Genomic DNA, 16926 nt, shown 5'->3' on the forward strand with positions numbered 1-16926 from the left:
GCAGGTTCGATAAATGTCAGCTGAATGTACTGATTCACTAATAGTTACTAACTACTTATAAATAATTTAATCCTATTCTGCAAAATGCCTCCCACCAACTGTCAAAGCTCTGGACTATTCTTGACTCTCAATTTATACCTTTATATTTGCTGGCCCAAAGGATCACTTGCTTTTATGGTTCAATAACTACTGGCATAGTGACTTCTTTACTCTCTCCCTACTATCGATCTCGACAGGCCTTGAGAATTCCCAATTGATGTATAAAAACACTTGATATTCTCAAGGCAAAACATATCACAAAACGACCTTTTTCCGGGTTCTCACCTATATTTTGTTTTAAATGCTGTTATGTCCCTTTGTTTCAGTCACTGTGTATTCTGTGCACCTGGAATAACCATGTTGCCTTTGGAAGGGCTCTTGCATTTGGGGGATGCTGTTCTCAAGGACCTGACTGAACGGGGCCTCTCAGAGCTAAGCAAGACACTATGCCTACTCTTTCGAAACAATCTCTTCGTGTTCAGAAATAAGATTAGTTCATAACTTAGCACTGTGAATTCTGCATTCTAATAAATAAGAATGTTAGTGTTTTTATATTATTTTTCATACCACCTAGAATATATTTGCTAGTATTATATTTATACTTAAGCTGTAACTTGGCTTAAGTTACAGATTAAAAAATAATTCACATTAATCTGAAAAGGTGAAAAACTTACTTCAGGTGGTTTTCTACCTAGAAGAATATAAGTAGCCATGACTTCATCATATTTCTGATTTATTAAGGCATCATTTATCTCATCTCGTATAAAACCCATGGTGATCATGATATCTAGAAATAAAAAACAAAATGCAAAATTTCTGAAAGCGAGTTTATTTTAGTAAACAAACCAACAAAAATGGGCAAGTTTGGCCACATTAGCTATGAAAACTAAGTTCTAACATTTTAAAGTGTAACTTTAATATAAAAACTTCTAGACTACTAATATACAGATTCTGTGTAGTTAGAACTGTACATCCCCAATTTTTCAGGCAGAAACACTCTCATGAGTCAATATATTCCTGAGCCTACTCCATTTCTCTCTGCCTAGCACATTCTTGAGCTGAGTTCCTTTGTCCAGATAGACACAATATCTGTCTCTGACATACACAGAATACCTTCTCTCTCTTGCAACACATACTCAGCCACTTATGGAGCGGTTTCTCTCATCGCTTGACAAATTTGGTTTTTGAACTGTAGGCAGGTTGATTCTTTGGAAGGCTTGAATTCTGCAGTTCTGATCAGATTTCTAACTCCCTCAAATGCTCCTCCTTTGCTGTTCTGCCCTCAAGCAAGACAGGAGCATAGCTGAGATGACTCAGCTATGAGTTTCTGATGGCTTTGGGAAGGAAGAGGGAGGAGGTTGGAAGTGGACACTGGGTGTGGAGGATGGACCCTGCTGAGTTAGTGGGAAACCAAGAGGGGACCAAAGTGCTCCTCCTGCTAACTCAGTGCTTCTATCTTTTTGGTTAAAATACGTGCTATATTTTGCTGATATTTATCAGTCTGAATAGTGCTGATTCTTTTTTTTTTTTTTTGGCAGTTACTTTTTTTTTTTTTCTTTCTTTTTTTTTTAATAAATTTATTTATTTTAGTTGGGGGCTAATTACTTTACAATATTGTAATAGTTTTTGCCATACATTGACATGAATCAGCCATGGGTTGAGTGCTGATTCATAAACCAGTCATTCCTCATTAGAACTGTTGAAAGAAAAGAATGAGACTTATTTACATTGTTTCCATTTTTATATCACTGTTGCCAATAATTGTTTTAGATTATAATATATGAGAACAAAATAAGGAACTTGAATTTTGCAATGTTTAGTGTATATCTGCAGAAAGAAAAGATGATAATGCAAGCATTTTTCAAATAAAAACTCCTTCCCATTTACATTTTAAACATAATTTTGGTAGACTAAAGGACTCTGACTTTTAGCCTAGGGACAGCACCTCTCACAATACTTAAATGCTTACCTATTCTTTTTGTGTCATTGAAATCTGGTTCAGGCTCAGCGTATGGCTTTAGTTCTTCTTCTTCATGACCAACATTCATCCACCGATCTTTCATTATTTGCTAGGAAATAAACTCTACATTATGTTTGGCCAATCAGGACATTCAACTACTTATATTAGCTCTCTTTTTTAGTAAATGTGAAATTTGCTATTTTAATCAGCAAGAATCATGTGACATTTTCAAACTAAAGTTATTGTTTCTAGTTTAATTAGCAGGCCAACAGAAGGTATAGGCCTGAGACATACTTGTATTAATGTATCTTATGACAACTATACCCATCATTCTGCACACTCACCAAATGAACTGACTCAAAATACACTGCCTGCTGCCTATGTTCCTCTAAAATGAGTATTTCCACATTTGAAAATTTTAACATAAAAACCTACTGATTTTAATTTCTGCTTTGTATTTTTATAGTTAAGAATAATGAAGAGATTTTTCTCCTGGTCTTCTACCAAATATATACCGTGATGATTTTAAAATCATCTGCTATATTTTAAAATCCTCACTAAAACATTAAGAAAGAAGAGATCATAGGAGATGGAAGTCAAGGTTAGTCAATGATGATATAGCTTAGAGAATATGGGAAGAGAGGACAGTTAAGACTTAAGTCTAGAACTAGGAATTATTAAGAATCAGTGTGAAAACAGGCACTGGTGTGCATTACCAGAGTCAAATTTAAGCCAACATTGCAACAACAGTCAACCCTGGGCAGTTAAAAGGCAGCATGGGAGAGGCAGTCTATGAAACGAGGAGACTATTGGCAAACCATGTATCACATGAGGGGTTAATATCCAGAATACACATGAGGGGTTAATATCCAGAATATATAAACAACCCCTACAACTCCATAACAACAAAAACTTGCTCAAAATAAAAAATGGGGAAAGGACCTGTATATCTCCAAAGAATATATACAAGTAGCCAATAAGCATATGATAAGAGGCTCAACATTACTGATCATCAGGGAAATCAAAATCACAGTGAGATATCACCTCATATCTGTTAGGATGACAACTGTCGAAAAAAAGAAAAAGAAAATAACAAGTGTAGGTGAGAATATGAAGAAACTGAAACCCTTGTGCACTGTTGGTGTGACTGTAAAATGGTATTGTTACTATGGTAAAGAGTATGGAGGCTCCTTAATGTACTAAAAACGGAACAACTATCTGATCCAGCAATCCCACTTCTAGGTATATATACAAAATAACTGAAAACAGAATCTTGAAGAGATATTTCATACCCATGTTCACTGCAACATTATTCACAATAGCCAAGATGTAGAAATAATCTAAATGTCTGATGGATGGATAAAGAAAATGTGATATGCACATACAGTGAAGTGTTAGCCTTAGAAAAGAAGGGAATTCTGCCATATGCTATAACGTGGATGAACTCTGAGGACATTGTTAAGAAAAATTAGCCAATCACAGGAAGACAAACACTGCATGATTCTACTTATATAAAGGATCTTCTTATAAGATCTACTTATATAAAGGATTGTTTTAAATAAAACTCATAGAAACAGGAAGTAGAATGTTGTTTGCCTGCGTTAGGAGGAAGCAGCAATAGGGAGCTATTGTTCAGTGGCCAATACACTGCACTAGACCAGGTGAACAAACTAATCCATTTCAGATTTAATTTTAGATACTTCAACACAAGAAACAAGAGGACAAACAAGACTCCAAAACTGAAGAAAGTTTACTTTAGCCATCACTGCCAGTGAACAGAGATGACTACTTGCTGAGAAACTCTAGCAAAATAATGGACACAGATGAATTATAAAGAATTAAACAAATGAAAAATAGAAATAAAAACCCTATATAGGTCCACACATTAAAAAACTATGGACTTTAGATTGGGCAGATGAAAACAATTTTTCTTAAATCGTTTTAGCCTTTGTAAAGTATACGCCATATGCTTCTGAATTTGTACTCAGAAATTTTCATTTCAAAAATGGTTATTATTGTTGTTTTTTGATTTACTGCCACTTGTACTAAGCAGACACAAGCAAGATTTTTAAGATTATCTTAGCAGCAGATGAAAAAGATGTTAAAAGTAGAAAAATACTTCTTGAGGACTAAAATGACAGAGAAAAAGCAGTAAGGAAGGGCTTTGCTTTAGGCTCAAACTGTTACTATTTTAAATATTTTGGTTAAGGATTGGAAAAATTAAAGAAAATATACAAAGAGGAGACTGCAGAAGAGTTTTTCAGCTTCTTTCTAAAAATAAAAAATTCAGACCCATCAATATTCTACTAAATGGGGGGGGGAACCAGTGCACAGCATGAAACACAAATCCTTTTAAAATCATGTGTGGTCCTGTCTCTCCCATTACGATTCCAATTAGGAAGAGCTGAAAGCATTCATACACACAGCCTAAGAAAGCTATATAACTATTTAGATCTAGAAACAACCAAAGGTCAAGCAAGGATAATATGAAATCAGTTTCATTAATTTTGTTCTCATGGAGGATTAAGCCACACAACTTATAAGGCCCTAAGAAATACATAGTCATATCTGAGAAGCATAGGAAGGTGTGTAAGTTAAATAAGAAGTTTAATAAGACAATAAATAGATTACTTGAATCAAGATTCTTTAAATCAAATTTTAATATTGGCAAGTTACATAGTCAGGAAAGACTAGAGCTTACTAAATAACTCATGATACTCAAATACACTGAAAAAATACATAAAGTTCCATTAAAAAAAAAGTGGGGATTGGGAAATATTTCATATCAAAATGTACAAAGTTGATATGTCTATAAAGCCGATTAACCAGACTCCTTTAGTCAAGCAGTTAAAGGGACACAGAAAGCTTAGACATTAAGAAGCACCCTTAACCTATTCATTAAAAACACTGAGCATTATCTCTAATGAAAGAAACACAAATTAAGGCGATTATGACTGTATTATTACCATAAAGACATCAATTACTAGAAATTATTCTATCTAATACAGAAACAAGCTGTGGAGAACAGATACCCTCAAGTGCTTTAGGTCACGTACAATCTTTTGGCAATGATACATAGGACCTGGCAGACTGATTATACCTTCTGACTCAGTAACTATGGCTTAGAGTATTTATTTAAGCATATATCCCAAAGGAAAAAAGTTTGTCACATTAATTTTAGCAAAAACAATGAAAACAGTTCAACTATGCAACAAGCAAGAAAACAGTTAAACTTTGATACATAAAGGGAAGGAGGTCATGTTCATGATAAAGCAAAGAGTACAACTATAAATGTTTAAGTTAAAAAAAAAGAATGCAATATGACATGAAAACATTACTGTATAAAAAGTTTGTTTACATACTGCAGACTGGTGTTTTGAAAATGGCTGTTTTTATAAGTTTATAGATTTATTTTAATTGCAAAGTTGACAATAAAGTTCATATGAAAATAAAAGTGAAGACTAATACAATTTTTAACATCTTTGTTATTTCTAGGGGAGTTTCTTAAGATTTGGTATAAGAAATCTTTTATTAAAATTGGTATCAGGTTTCTCTGGAAAGTCAGTCCTGGGAACTGTGAAGCAGAACAGCCTTTGTATAGTGATATCTGCAATATTATGGTAGCATTTCCAATGTAGACTCATGGTTCCATAGCTGGAAAACACAGTTTTGACAAGCTGAAACAGGAGGTTCCAGACTATACTCAAACACATCAAGTTGAACTTCTGATGAGCAAATGTTTTCATAATAATAATTTGGATTTTTAATTCTACTCAGAGAATTCTAATACTTTAATCCTTCACATTTTAATGTTAAGGATAAAAGAGTTAAATATTTGGCTATTATTGTAAATGAATCATCGTTAAGAAGACATCAAATACATCTTATCAACTGTACACAGAGATTTTAACATCTATTCCCCTTAAATAATTTTTGTTGGTCTTTTTGCTCTGCTGATTAGCTGAGCTGATGCATCAATTCTGGAGATTTTTTACTAAGTGACATGCATATAAATTTGACTCCAGTGATAAAAATGGGTCATAAAGCAGGATTAAGTGAAGCTTTTGTCCCTGTAAGATTTTAGAACTGATGAGTGTCCACAATTTTAACTATTTCACTTCATTTTCTATTATAATGGTTGAAAGTAAGTTTAGAAGAGCAGTAATATGAAAGTGGGCTTTTTTACTGTATAGATTTATCTATTAAAACATTATTAACATGTCGTTTTACCCCCAAAGGAAAAAAAAACAGGAAAAAATTATAGGAAGGAACTAATCACATTTAAACAAATAATTCAGTAAAAAAACATCTGATTGATTCACTGATATAAAGCATTTAACTTCCCAGTGGAAGTCACCATCCCTTAACTTCCATCCAAACATAATGTATCTTTCAGTGAAAAGTACTGTGGTAATAAAGTTACAAAGCCCAAACTAACCTGAGAGCTCTGTACACAGGGATGGCTCACTATAAGGCTGCCTCCTAACCAGCATGGAGTCCGTGCCAGAAAGCCCCATTGCTACACTAAAAAAGTACAGTTTACATGAGGTTAATTCTCTGAATTTTCTACCCTATCTATTAAGGCAAATAAATGAAGACAAAAAAGTACTAGAGAACAATACATGCTGAATCTCTGAAATTACTTTAGTGCAGGTGAAAATATTCTTAGAAACAGATGGGCAAAATACTTAATAAGTTGTTCAGATTACAGCACCAGAAGAAAAAATTGTTAGACCTTTTTGGTTACATGAGCCTCTGACATCAGTGGGTGCAATATACTTAATACTTTTAGAATAGCATCTATTATTATAAACATCTCACATATGTGGAATGTATGCAGGCAACAAAACAGTGTGGTAAGAAATGAAATACCTGTTTCCATCATGCTCTAGTTATTAAATATATCAAATTTTTTGTACTGATGTTGAGAGGGTTCTACTGATTTTTTTTTACTATCAGATACAGTCATGGAGTATTCACTGGATTCAAATTTCATTATCTTCTTTCATCCTTGAAATATTTGTACTTCTTAAATACAAGGTTTCTATATTGGACCAAGCAATTTCTGACAGAGGCTAGTTTTTTTCCTTCTTCTTCAACTAAGTCAATCTTATCCCTATTTTGATGTGGTTTGAATATTTCATTGCAGGATGAAGAAGAAATAAGAGTCTCTAGAGAAACCCACTGCACAACTTTTGAGTAGTGAAAGCATCATGTGACTTTCTCTAGCTTGAACAAAAGACAAATGAGATGATCTGGCAATTTTCCTAAAAAAACACAGGTTAGTTCCTCAAATATTTTAATTGTCAAACTTTAAATATAGGGTGGAAAAAATTACTTACTTCTAAACTGCCTCTCTTAATTGGATTCAGCACTAATAATTTCTTCAAAAGGTTTTCACAGTCTGTGGACATATAGAAGGGAATACGGTACTTCCCTCGTAAGACCCGCTCCCGCAGTTCCTTAGAAAGCAAAAGAAAGCATTTATTGCTGGCTGATGAAATCATCGTGATTGGGGACAGAACATGAATATTGAATTTAGCCAATACCTTTAAATTCTGGCCATCAAAAGGCAAGGAGCCACTGACTAACGTGTAAAGAATGACGCCGAGGCTCCACACGTCCACTTCAGGCCCGTCGTACTTCTTCCCTTGGAAAAGCTCAGGAGCAGCATAAGGTGGGCTTCCACAAAATGTGTCCAACTTGTTCCCGACTGTAAATTCATTACTAAAACCAAAGTCAGCAATTTTAATATTCATATCAGCATCAAGGAGAAGGTTTTCAGCCTAAGAAGAAAATAATAAAAAGGACAATGTAAAGAGCCTACATAAAATAAAATGTTCATTATAATTGTTCAGATCTTAAACATGTATTCTTGTCTCTCTTTTTAAGATTATGTGAATTTTTTATTATTTAAAAACTTTTCCCAAGCTTCACTGAGGTATGATTGACAAATAAAAATTGAATATATTTAGGCTTTACAGCATTACTTTTTAAAAGGGTATAGAAAGTGATAATTTAATAAATCTATACATTGTGAAATGATTATCATAATCTAGTTAATTAACACATCTATTACCTCACAGTTATTTTTTCTTTCTAAAAATTTGTTATTAATTCTTATTGGAGTTTAGTTGCTTTACAGTTCTGTGTTAGCCTCTGCTGTATAGCAAAGTGAATCATTTATATGCATACATATATCTGCTCTTTTCTGGATTTCCATCCCATTTAGGTCGCCACAGAGCACTGAGTAGGGTTCTCTGTGCTACACAGTAGGTTCTCTTTAGTTATCTATTTTACACATCATAGTGTATATATGTCAGTCTCAATCTCCCAATTTCTTGTCTTTCATTTTTAAATATAACATCAAACTAAGAAGCCCAGTAGAGTACTTCAACATCTAATTGTTTTGAATTACATCTATATAGGACTGAATTTCAACACTATCACTTCATGGCAAATAGATGGTGTATAAAAATGGAAACAGTGACAGACTTTATTTTCTTTGACTGCAAAATCACTGCAGATGATGACTGCAGCCATGAAAGTAAAAGACGCTTGGAAGAAAAGCTATGACAAACCTAGAGAGTGTATTAAAAAGCAGAGACAACAAAGGTCCATATAGTCAAAGCTATCGTTTTTCCAGTAATCATGGACAGATGTGAGAGTTGGACCACAGAGAAGGCTGAGTGCTGAAGAACTGATGCTTTCAAACTGCGGTGCTGGAGAAGACTCTTGAGAGTCCCTTGGACTGTAAACAGATCAAACCAGTCAATCCTAAAGGAAATCAACCCTGAACATTCACTGGAAGGACTGATGCTAAAGCTGAAACTCCAATACTTTGGCCACCTGACACAAAGAACTGACTCAATGGAAATGACCCTGATGCTGGGAAAGACTGAAGACAGGAGGGGAAGGGGACGACAGAGGATGAGATGGTTGAATAGTATCGCTGACTCGATGAGTTTGAGTAAGCTCCAGGAGTTGGTGATGGACAGGAAGCCTGGTGTGCTGCAGTCCATGGGGTCGCAAAGAGTCAGACACGACTGAACGACTGAACAACAACGACAAAGACTGAATTTTAACACTATATAGGAAGGTTTCATTTATATACATATATGTAATTGTTTTGGCTTCCCAGGTGGTGCTAGTTGTCAAGAACCCACTTGCCAATGCAGGAGATGTAAGAGACGCAGGTTCAATCCCTGGGTCAGGAAGATCCCCTGGAGGAGGGCATGGCAACCCACTCCAGTATCCTTGCCTGGAGAATCCCATGGACAGAGAAGCCTGGCAGGCTACAGTCCATAGGGCTGCAAAGAGTTGGACACGACTGAAGCAACTTAGTATGCACGCATGTGTGTAACTGTTTAAGAAAGGTTATTTAAAAACTATTTTCTCACAGAGGTCATTTTAAGCCTAATTTTCTTCCTTATGGTAAGAAACATCCTGGAATTGTACCTTAACATGACCTATTCTAAAGAACATAAGTCAACAAAACACTAATACGCTATTGGGTTAAATCAACCAATTTACCCGAATATGCTCTGTTTTAATAGAGTATCACTGGTTAAAGCAAGTCAGGGGTTCCATGACTAACGAATTCATTCCTTATCCTCTCTTGCAAAACGCATCCTCAACAAAGTTCTATTCTTCCAGTAAAAGAAAACAATACAACATTAGTCTCCATTAGGTCTTATCTGTTTTAAGCCTCTTTTCAATTTTCTAAAACTAAGATTCTTTTACTGGAGGTTTATTATGGTAGAAAGAAGAGATTTCTCCCTATGTTTTGAAAAACAGATTTTCTAAAATATTCCTGAATCAGAACCATTTAATGAAAAACATTTAAATGTACCTTTTATACATGCAAGTAATTCAATAAAGGACTTGCTTTTGTATATGTTTTGTTTCATTCTATGCTAAACTGACAGACTGACAAAGTTATCACTTAGTTTGTAGATGTGTTTCATCAGGTTACAAAAAGGAGTAAAATTTGACTAAAATAAATCCAGAGTTCTCTATACCACTTAAGGATCCAACAGTCAGCAGAGCTCAGCACTCGGCCCATCATATGTCTCTTCCTTCCCTTACCTCCTTATTTTCTTAAGGAATACTAGTTTGGGATATTTATTTTCATCCTGTTTTAGAAAATAAAGATACAGATAATACCCAAAATATGCAAAAAAAGTGGTATATTTTAACAGCACACAGATTTGGAAGATTTATATTAGATCATAACATTATGGCCTGTGTGACAAAACCAGGTTACTTTGATGTTCTGATATAAGGGTCTGGTGATTGTAAATTTCTGTGGCATTCTGGGAGCAAGCTAGACTTAGCTCAGTCTCTCTAAAGATGTCTGGATAGACAGCAAAGTACCCAAGGCTGCCCCAGAAGAGGAGAGCTGGAGACGGTTTTGAGGTTTCCTCCCAAGTGCATACAGGAAACTCCCTCCACAGGACTGGAGGAGAAAAACAAGGTGATGAATGTTTTTTGTTTTTTTTTTTTTCAGATATATTCCATTTAAGAAATGAGACAACAAACTAGGAGTCAAACACACAGGCAGGGAAATAAATAGCCTTCTTCTTTCTCTTTCTTTGCAGCAACGATTTCCCTTAAAATAGCTGAGGGAGGAATCTGAGAAAAAGAAATATTTGAAGCAGGAGAAACTCTATAACCTCAGAAAAATGGAGCAAAATACAGTGTTAGACTTCAAACAACTATTTAGGACAGTATATTCAAATATAACACAAATTACTGCTAGTAACTGACATAGGCAATGGGAAAAGAAGTTTTAAAAAAAAGACTTCTAGATAAGGAACATGCAAATTAAATTTGGAAAAATAGAGAAAAAGGGGAAAAAAAACTTTTTTAGACAAGGAACTTTTTACTTTTATTTAAAAAAAAATCAATTTGGCCTCAACTATTTCTTTCTTTTTTAAAATTATTTTTAATAAAAAAACATAATTACGATATAATACATGATAATTTGATACACATACACATAGTGAAATGATTACTAAAGTTAAGTTAATTAACATATTTCCTCACAGTTACCTTTTTTGGGGGTATTAATGATGGGAACACCTGAAATCTACTCTCTAAGCAAACTTCCAGTACTTAATACAGTATTATTAACTTTTGGGGGGTGGAGCCATATTACACGTCATGTGAGATCTTGGTTCCCTGATTAGGGATCCAGTCTGTGTCCCTTGCATTGGAACCTTGGGGTTTTAACTACTGGACCACTAGGGAAGTTACCAATTATTAACTTTTTGGATTATATATCAAAAGCTCAGGCAACTGAAGCAAACATAAACAAGTGAGACTATATCAAAGTAAAAAGCTCCTGCACAGCAAAGTAAACCATCAACAAAATGAAAAGAAAACATACAGAATGGGAGAAAATATTTGCAAACCACATATCTGAAAGGGGTTAATATTTAAAATATGTAAGAAACTCATGTGACTCAATAACCAAAAAACCAAACAACCAGATTAAAAAATTGGCAAAACATCTACATAGACGTTTTACCAAAGAAGACATACAAACAGTCAACAGGTATATGAAAAGTTGCTCAACATCACTAATCATCAGAGAAACGCAAATCAAAACCACAATGAGGTATTATCTCACAATTGGATAGCTATATGAAAAAAATAAAAGATAAGTGTCATCAATAATGTGAGGAACTAGAACACTGTGTTCTGTTGGGAGGGCTGTAAATCAGTATAGCCATTCTACAAACCAGTACAGAGGTTCTTCAAAAGCTGAAACTAGAACTACCACATGATCAGCCATCTGTCTTCTCGGTATCCCTAAAGAAAATGAAATCAGTTCCTCCAAGAGGTATCTGCCGTCCCATGTTCACTGCCACCATCATTTCTTGACTACCACACATAACTTAGTCTAAAGTATGCTAGTTTATACTAATCACATGCATTTGATATTCATGGTAGTAGTAGTGTTAGTTGCTCAGTCGTGTCTGACTCTTTTGAGACCCCATGCACTGTAGTCTGCCAAGGTCCTCTGTCCATGGGAGTCAGGACAAGAATACTGGAGCAGGTAGCCACTGCCTTCTCCAGGGGATCTTCCCAAATCAGGGATCAAACCCGGACCCTCCTGCATTGCAGGTGTATTCTTTACCAACTGAGCTACCAGGGATTCATAAAAACATTTAAAATTTTCCTAATATTTCTCTGAATTTCAATGTAAGGATGAGCACTGGCTCTTACATCAGACAAACCTGGATTTGTACCCTGACCTTGCTTCTGATGGAATGGGGCCTCAGGCATTTTTAATTAGGGACAAAGTTACACATTTATGTATTAAGAGAAGCTAATTAACAGAATCAAATCCTCTTAACCTTTAATGCTAGATAACCTCTCATCCACATTTTCTTCACTTGCTCAGTGAAAATACTGCCTTTTAAGAAAATATTTCTATGATTTATGTCAGAGTGTCTTGCCTTGGTTGTCTTCTAGGAGTTTTATGGTGTCATGCCTTGTATTTAGATCTTTAAACCATTTGGAGTGTTTCTGTATATGGTGTGAGAGAGTGTCTAATTTGATTGACTTTAAATGTAGCTGTCAAGCTTTCCCAACACTTGATGAAGAGATTGTCTTTTCTCCACTGTATACTCTTGCCTCCTTTGTCTTTGCCATAGATTAATTGATTGTAGGTGTGTGGGTTTATTTCTGGGCTCTTGATTCTGTTCCACTGATCTATGTGTCTGCTTTTATGCCAATACTAAGCTGTTTTGATTACTGTAACTTTGTGGTATCATCTGAAGTCTGGGAGGGCTGTGCTTCCAGCTTTGTTCTTTATTCTCAAGACTGCTTTGGCAATTCTAGGTCTTCTGTGGTACCATATAAATTTGAGGATTACTTGTTCTAGTTCTGTGAAAACTGTCATGGAAGTTTTCATAGGAATTACGTTACATTTGTAAATTGCTTTGGGGAGTGTGGCATTTTATCAATATTAATTCTTCCAATCCAAGAGTATGGGGTATCTTTCCATTTCTTTGGATCATCTTCAATTTCCTTTATTAATATTTTACAGTTTTCAGTGTTATAGGTGCATATAGGTCTTTTACCTCCTTAGTTAAGTTTATTCCCCCAGGATATAAAAGTAACAAAAATAAATAAAATAAAAGGGACTTAATCAAACTCTAAAGCTTTTGCACAGCAAAGGAAACCATGAACAAAACGAAAAGAGAATCAAGGAATGGGAGAAACTATTTGCAAATTTTTTAACATTTTATTAACAAGGGGTTAATATTCAATATATCAACAGCTCACACAACTAAATAATAAAAAAACCCAACAGGCTAATCAAAAAATGGGCTGCTGCTGCTGCTAAGTCGCTTTAGTTGTGTCCGACTCTGTGTGACCCCATAGACGGCAGCCCACCAGGCTCCGCCGTCCCTGGGATTCTCCAGGCAAGAACACTGCAGTGGGTTGCCATTGCCTTCTCCACAAAAAATGGGCAGACAACCGAAATAGTCACTTCTCCAAAGAACACATACTCGATAGCCAACAGGCACATGAAAAGATGCTTAACCCTGCTAATTATTAGAAAAATGTATATAAATGTATATCAAAAGCACAATGAGGTTATCACTTCACCATGGGCAGAATGGCTATCATCAAAAAGTCTACAAATAATAAATGCTTAAAAGGGTGTGAAGAAAAGAGAACCTTCCTACACTGTTGGTGGGAATGTAAATTGGTGCATCAGCTATGGAGAAGAGTAAGGAGGTTCCTTAAAAAACTAAAAAATAGAGCTACCACATCACCCAGCAATCCCACTCTGGGGCATATATCCAGAAAACACAAAAACTCAACTTGAAAAGATACACCCACACCAATGTTCATAACAGCACTATTTACAACAGCCAAAATACAGAAACAACCCATGTGCCCATCAACAGATAACTGGCTTAAGATGATGCAGGGGTGTGTGTGTGTGTATGTGTGTGTATGTATGTGTACATGCACAATGGAATATTACTTTGCCATAAAAAGGATCGACATAATACCATTTGCAGCAATATGGATGGACTAGAGAAAATCATACTAAGTAAGTCAAAGAAACACAAATATTATATAATATCATTTATATGTGGAATCTAAAAATAATACAAATGAATCTATATACAAAATAGAAACAAACTCAGACACAGAAAACAAACTTATGGTTACCAAAGGGAAAAGGAAGAGGGGAGGGATGAATTAGGAGTATGGGATTACCAGATATAAAACACCATACATAAAATAGATAAGCAAAAAGGATTTACTGTATAGCACAGGGAACTACATTCAATATCTTGTAATAACCAATAATGGAAAAGAACCTGAAAAAAAATATGTATAATATATAACTGAATCACTGTACACTTGAAACTAACATAATACTGTAAACCAGCTATACTTCAATTAAAAAAAAAGAAAGAAAATACTGCCTTTTATAAAAAACTGCTGTAAAAATTAAATAAAAACTAATTTTCTTCTAAAATGTCTGGCACAATTATGCAATCAAAAAATACCTCTAACAGTATCAAATATCTGTTAATGATAAGAAATTTTTGTTATAAAACCAGTTTCTTACCTTAAGATCACGGTGAACAATGAACTTTTGATGACAATACTGTACAGCAGATACAATCTGAAATAAATATTTGAATAAAAGATTCAAAATTATTATAGTAAAAGCATCCATTTTTCCCAATTATTATTCCAATTAGAGAAGTTACTAGCTTGGATTTCAAAGTTACACTTAGTAATTTCACTGTTCCTTTAGTTTACTAAAGTGATGAAATTTTCACTTTTAAATTCAGACAATGTGGAAAAGTAGTGTTCTCTTGCTAAAATATACTAAATATTTATCAGAGTGCATGAAGATTTTTCCTATAGGTTATTATATTTCTCTGTTTACACAATCAAATGTATACTTCATAGTTTTGGGTCAAATGTTTACTCCACTGTTGGAATAAGAATTTTGGCACAGATGAATCAGCATTTCAAGATAGTTGGCTCAAGTTCAAAATGCAAAACTGTTATTTTAGGAATTACATTAAATGTGCTCAAGGCATGTTTCTCAGGGAGGTCAACTGACTTAAGAATTTATCCATAGGGCATTTAGCAATACTGTATTTTTGTCTGTTCATATATTACAAAGCAAAGGGAAAATTTTTGAGCCTTAAAAGGAAACCTAATTTTCAAAAGAAAAGGGATAAAAATGAAATTTAATTTTAAACCTGTCACTAATTCAGCTGGGCAAACTATTCTACCCTTGTAACTAGACTCTGTATGCAGTCTTAATTTCTATTACCTAGGGCTCTTTGGGGATAAGTGCTAAACAGGAAAGAACCCAGTGGCTTAAGGGCCAAAAATACAAGTGAGAAATAGGTTATAAGCAATTCTATGATAGTTATATACTTTTATTACATAAAATACAGAAATGGAAACTATCTGATAGTAATCAGGTAAGAGCTACTTTGTACATTTATGTATGGCCATTTAAGCACAGCAGAACATCCAGGTCTGTGGAGTCAGTTAAATGTAAACACGATCTGAATGTTGAACATTGGTTAGGCATTTACAAATGGGGACAGAAATGAGATTTTTAAAATTCTAAAGGTGATGTGAGGTATGACCACGCTAATAGGATATTGGTTAGGAAAAAAAAAAAACTTCAAAGTAGTACAAAGCTGATATTTCAGTATTATAAAACTATTCTAATGTATATTAAAATGGTTCAAAGACAGAGAAGACATGAATTCAAAACAAAATCAACATACAATGAGTAAGATGTAATTCTATTAAACTCAGTTTGATCCAACAGTTTATTGAGTACCTGCTATGTGCAAGAAAATGTGCTAGTTGCAAGGGGAACACAAAAATGAACACTACATGTACACCTTGCCCTTAAGGAGTTTACAGTTTGATTAGGAGGAAAAAACATGTATATGAGTAACTATATATATAACAAGGCAGAATCATAGAAGCAGAGGTACAAAGAAGTGAGGGAATCATAAAAATAAAGAATAATTTCCAGTTGATAGGTGATACTAACACTTGATCTAAGCCAACATGAAGGACAGAAATATTTTAAAATGTGGAGGCTTGGGGATGGGGATGTAGAAGGTAAGGGTTTGGTGAAATACCTACTGTGGAGGCAACACAATGTATCTGAAAAGTAGGTTGGAAAATGCTAATATTGGGAGTCAAACCTGGATAGACAAGTTGGTAAAAGTCTCTAAATTCCAAACTAAGCAGGTGCTACAGAACCATGAAATGTTTTTGAACAGAACTGTGAATCATTATAATCAATTTGAAATATGAGTCCCCCAAACACAGCAGAATCTTACAAGTAATATGTAGTATTCATTTTCTTAAGCAATATGCTTCAAATTGTAATATCTAATTTTCACCAAAATATGTTCATTAGTTGAGAGATATACATTTACATCGAAATATTAATTCAACTTACTGAATATATTATATAGACCATAGGACGTTCATACTATAAGGCTATTTTTGTATCATAGAACAGAACTTTGACATATGTCAGTTCTGACATATGTCAGAACTTGGCTGACAACCTTATGTTTTCCAAGTCACCTTCTCTTGATACAGTAAAGAAGGCATGCTACAGATAATGATTTGGTTACCAAACATGAACTTCACCTTAGACAGGATAGTTTCTATGAAAGCAGTTCTATAGGCACTTCTGGAATAAAAATCTCCTGTGTCTTAAAGACTTAAGAAGGGAAAGATAATTTATAATACCACCACACTGATCTAGTAGGATACAATTTCTACAATGAAAGAAGCTCTGGCTTCTCTGACTCACTCACTGTAAGAATCCTCATCCACAAATCCAAGTTTTACTGCATTAATCTATGGCTAGACTCTCCCATCTCAAA

The 16926-nt window shown here is 34.5% G+C and overlaps 1 protein-coding gene across 5 annotated transcripts in view; it reads right to left on the reverse strand.

The window, feature by feature from the left end:
• MARK1 (microtubule affinity regulating kinase 1) overlaps positions 1 to 16926 on the reverse strand; it is a 129350-nt gene that overhangs the window by 20310 nt on the left and 92114 nt on the right. For 4 of the 5 annotated variants that reach the window (XM_081491960.1, XM_081491957.1, XM_081491959.1 and 1 more), the window contains exons 7-11: positions 14607 to 14663; positions 7549 to 7785; positions 7342 to 7461; positions 2009 to 2108; positions 714 to 826 (exon numbers count right to left, since the gene is read on the reverse strand). In XM_081491960.1, the coding sequence (XP_081348086.1) occupies positions 714 to 826; positions 2009 to 2108; positions 7342 to 7461; positions 7549 to 7785; positions 14607 to 14663 (627 nt within the window). Of the gene's footprint in view, positions 1 to 709; positions 827 to 2008; positions 2109 to 7341; positions 7462 to 7548; positions 7786 to 14606; positions 14664 to 16926 lie in introns of all 5 variants that reach the window. The other variant, XM_081491958.1, reaches the window with a different exon arrangement.

Source organism: Giraffa tippelskirchi, chromosome 5 (assembly GCF_054371585.1).
Source record: "Giraffa tippelskirchi isolate mGirTip1 chromosome 5, T2T-mGirTip1v1.2.pri, whole genome shotgun sequence".
NCBI lineage: Eukaryota > Metazoa > Chordata > Mammalia > Artiodactyla > Giraffidae > Giraffa > Giraffa tippelskirchi.